General features: G+C 58.1%; 1 protein-coding gene across 2 annotated transcripts; it reads right to left on the bottom strand.

Annotated features, from left to right (window-relative positions):
* Positions 1-654: 654 nt before the first annotated feature.
* On the bottom strand, positions 655-3,927 carry Pafah1b3 (platelet activating factor acetylhydrolase 1b catalytic subunit 3). 2 transcript variants are annotated; one of them, XM_004670387.3, is made up of 6 exons: positions 3,736-3,925; positions 3,534-3,629; positions 3,112-3,201; positions 2,203-2,319; positions 1,772-1,894; positions 655-981 (listed from the first exon to the last, which is right to left on the bottom strand). In XM_004670387.3, the coding sequence occupies exons 2-6, from the start codon at positions 3,609-3,611 to the stop codon at positions 694-696; spliced, it is 696 nt and encodes a 231-aa protein (XP_004670444.2). In that variant the 5' UTR covers positions 3,612-3,629; positions 3,736-3,925; the 3' UTR covers positions 655-693. The 2 variants fall into 2 exon arrangements, with proteins under 2 accessions (XP_004670444.2, XP_044989837.1); XM_045133902.1 differs by having other exon boundaries at positions 818-994; positions 3,736-3,927.
* Positions 3,928-3,967: the final 40 nt, after the last annotated feature.

The raw sequence follows: 3,967 nt of genomic DNA, 5'->3' as shown, positions 1-3,967 counted from the left end.
CTGGAGGCTGCTGGCTTGCTCTCAGGTTGGCCTGTTGTGTGCCAGGCCTGCACCTAAGTGGCCACGGAGCAGTACACTTTCCCCTGTAGCAGTCATCCCAGGACCACCAGTGTCAGAGGGACATGGGGAACCCGAAGCCTGCGCAGTGAGGGTGAGCATAGGGAAGGCCTGAGACACCCTCAAAGAACCTAAGAGCCAGGGTGGAGGAGCACGCCTCTAATGTAGGTCAGTCTAGGCTAGAGCAAAACCCTACCTCAAACCAAAAAGGCCACCCTTGGGCTAGTGCTGAGCGGTGCTGTCCTCAGGGGCCCCTACTGCCCCCGTGTGGCCCGAGCTGTCCTTGCTGCTGGGGGAGGAGCCGGCGCTGGACGGGGGAGCCCCCAGGCAGCTCTCTGTGTGCAAGTGTGTGGCTGGAGGGGCAGCTCACGGTGGGAGATGGCTGGGTCACTTTCTGGGGTTCCTGCTTGACCTTGATGCTCTAACAATGCTGGCCGGCTGGTTTCATCCAGTTCACTATCTCTGCCTGAAGCTCACCACTCTGGCCGTGGAAAGTCCAGAGTGCTCCCGGGGGCTTCTGATGCCTGCCTGAGGCAGAATCGCTTGGTCACAGATGAGGGTGTGGACAAGGTGGGGGACCCAGACAGGAAACAGAGGTGGAAGAAGGAACGTTTAATGTCACTGAAGGCAGGATGCTCAGGGCACGTGCTCTGGCACAGGGGCGCCCTGACCCTGGTCTTGGGCTAGCAGGCGCAGCAGCAGGGCGTGCAGGGCCCGGCACACCGGGGTGTAGCCCGGGCGGCTCAGGTGCAGGTAATCATACATGTCGTGGTGGCTTATGGTGCCATCCGAGTGCACGAAGCCAGGGTCAGCATCGAGGAAGTGCGCCCGCGGGTGGCCAGCCAGTGCTGCCCGTACCAGCTCGTTTACCCGTCGGTTCTTCTCCCGAAGTGGGTTAGGGTGTTGGCCCCTTGGAAGCAAGCCCTGAGGAGGGACACTAAGATTCTTAAGTTATCCTACCAGCACCTTCTGTGTGACAAATTGTCCATCCCCACCCCCTTAAGTTCCCAGCTGCAAAATACATTAGAGACAGAAAAGTGGGGCGGGCAGAAGGACAGCCAGTTCCTGATAAGCACATCCCAGCTCCCCTTCGGTCAACCCCTCTGGGGACGTCCGCCTCTTCACACGCAGGACTCGGTCCTGGGTCGGCCAGTGGCTTCTCTCAGGGAACATCACAGGGAGAAGTGATGGAGCCTAAATTTGTCTTAAGAATGCCTGACAGCTTTTGGCAATGCAAATGGTTTGGATTTTTTTTTTTTTTTAATTTATTACTCCTGGTTTTTTTGAGGTAGGATCTCACTCTAGCCCTGGGTGACCTGGAATTCACTCTAGTATCAACGTGGCCTCGAACTCAGTGATCCCTCCTACCTCTGCCTTCCCCAGGGCTCTGGTTGAAGGTGTGCGCCGCCCCGCCCCAGCCTGGAAGTGGTTAGAGTTTTTTTTTTTTTTTTTTTTTTAACTTTTTAACTCCACCCATATCCCTTAGCATTTCCTTGGGCTAACTGGTCGCTTAACACAGCCACTCTCATAGTTGGAGTAAAATCTTTTGGAAAGCCACTTAACTGTGCCAAGGTGCCCAGAACCATGCCAGCTGTGGCTACCTGATGTTCCCCAGACTCAAGCTCGATCTCCCTGCCCTCAGCTCTTCCCACATGGCGGGCTGACAGGTGTGTGGCACCGTACCCAGCACTCCCCAGCCGTCTCAGACACTCACCAGCACCACCACCCGGGCCTGGGGCTGCAGTTTGTTCACCAACTGAACGATGGCCTCGATGCCTCCGGTCACCTGCTCTGCTGTATGGCCGTGGTTGTTGGTGCCCACCCAGACCACCACAATCTGGGGGGGGAAGAAGGGCACAAAGCAGCCAGTCAGGAGGCAGGCAAAGGTCACTTTTTAAAAAAATTATTTATTTGAGAGCGACAGACAGAGAAAGACAGATAAGAGGGGGAGAGAGAGAGAATGGGCGCGCCAGGGCTTCCAGCCTCTGCAAACGAACTCCAGACGCGTGCGCCCCCTTGTGCATCTGGCTTACGTGGGACCTGGGGAACCGAGCCTCGAACCGGGGTCCTTAGGCTTCACAGGCAAGCGCTTAACCGCTAAGCCATCTCTCCAGCCCCAAAGGTCGCTTTTCACACCCCGCTCACCTTGGGCCGGATGTGTTCCAGCTCCCCGTTTTCAAGCCGCCACAGGACATGCTGCGTACTGTCACCTCCGATGCCAAAGTTAAGTGCATGCAGTGGAGAGAAGAGCTCCCTCCAGATCTGGGGACAAGAAATGACGTGCTTCACAAGGGCACCCTCAGCGCCCACCACCACCCACTGGCCAGGCATTGTCCGAAGGCCACTGTGGAAGAACCTGGCTTTATGGAAGCACTCTGGTTAAAAATCTCATCTTGGGCCGGGCGTGGTGGCGTACGCCTTACATCCCAGCACTCGGGAGGCAGAGGTAGGAGGATCGCCGTGAGTTCAAGGCCACCCTGAGACTACAGAGTTAATTCCAGGTCAGCCTGGACCCAGAGTGAGACCCTACCTTGAAAATCCAAAAAAAAAAACGAGAAAGAAAGAAAATCTCACCTTGGAATAAATCCCAGTATGGTTAAACCTATTAGCCTCAAATCAAATCCCACAGAAGTTTAAACTCACTTTTTGAAAACCCTGTTTGAGCCCTACACGCAGCCAACAGCAAAACAACTGAACCTCAGCTTGAGGAAAAGCCATTATGGCTAAACTTCCCGTAGTGGAAAGATGTGATGATCAAGTCTTTCACAACCGAGTAGTTGTAAAGGTATACTATAGCCTTGTGCAAGCCCCACGGGCCTGGGCTCTGCTCATACAAACAACCTCACCTTGGGCAATCTTGAAGAGTCCCACCTTGAGTCCCCGTGTACACAGACCCAACCTGACAAAGTAAGTCAGGGTGAACACTTCCTCCTCAGCAGAATAGGGCATTTACCCGGAGGCTCAAGGGTCAGTGCCCTCAAGGCCACCTGGGTGGCCACCAACCTTGTCCGGGTCCTGGTCCCAAAGTGCCATATGAAAAGGGATGGACCTCACCTCACACTGGTGCATGAGCTGGACCAAGGAGTCCCCAATGAAGACGACTTCGGGTTCCTTGTCTTTGCTGTCTGCCACGAACCGATGGTGCTGCGGGCAGCACACGAGGGGACTCTCAACAAGCATGCATGATGCAGGCCCCGCGCCCTGATTCCCCAGGCAGCAAGATCCCGCACACCGCCCCCCCCATGGCTCTGTTAACCCTCCCATCCCAGGCAGCAAGACCCCCCCCACCACCATAGCTGTTAACCTTCCCATCCCAGACCGCAAGACCTCCCCCTCCCATATGGCTCTATTAACCATCCCAGACAGCAAGAGCCCCACCCCCCACCCCCACCCGCCATGGCTCGGTCGAGCCTCCCAGGCAGTGGGACGAACAGCGGGAGTCGGCGGATGGCCGCGGCGCTGGCCCGATCGCTCACCAGGGACATCCACCGCCCGTCGCCCTGCGCGTCCTGCACGGGCGTGGGCTTGCTGGCCGGATTCTCCTCCCGGCTCATGTCTGCGCCGCGCGGCTCCTGGGTGGGATGATGGGCGAGTGCGGGGGTCAGGCCCGGGGAGGGAGGGAGGGAGGGGGTGGTGGTGGTGGTGGAGGGAGGAAGAAGGTGGACCGGCCACGCCCACCTCTCCGGGCAACAATGGACCCGTCCCTCCGGCAAGGCTGAGGCCGCTCCAAGGCGCCACCTCCCTCGCAGAAGTGCAGACCAGACCTTCCTCCAGGAAGGATTGGGAACCGTCGCTTCCTTTCCACACACACCCCCCCCCACTACGGCGGCCGCGCAGTGGACTCGTCCAGCGCGTCCCCACCGCGGCGCCGCTCAGCGCAGCGCGCTACGGCCCGCGAGGGGGAGGGGGG

This window comes from Jaculus jaculus, chromosome 14, assembly GCF_020740685.1.
Source record: "Jaculus jaculus isolate mJacJac1 chromosome 14, mJacJac1.mat.Y.cur, whole genome shotgun sequence".
Taxonomy (NCBI): Eukaryota; Metazoa; Chordata; class Mammalia; order Rodentia; family Dipodidae; genus Jaculus; species Jaculus jaculus.
This window is presented reverse-complemented; position numbering and strand designations above follow the sequence as displayed.

Excerpts from the sequence above, each read along its gene's own strand:
- Pafah1b3 (XM_004670387.3), bottom strand. The coding sequence starts at position 3,611 with ATGAGCCGGGAGGAGAATCCGGCCAGCAAGCCCACGCCCGTGCAGGAC. Across the intron at positions 2,320-3,111 it reads AGCTCATGCACCAGTGTGAG|ATCTGGAGGGAGCTCTTCTC; the intron begins GTGAGGTCCATC and ends TCTTGTCCCCAG. Across the intron at positions 982-1,771 it reads AGGCCCGGGTGGTGGTGCTG|GGCTTGCTTCCAAGGGGCCA; the intron begins GTGAGTGTCTGA and ends GTCCCTCCTCAG.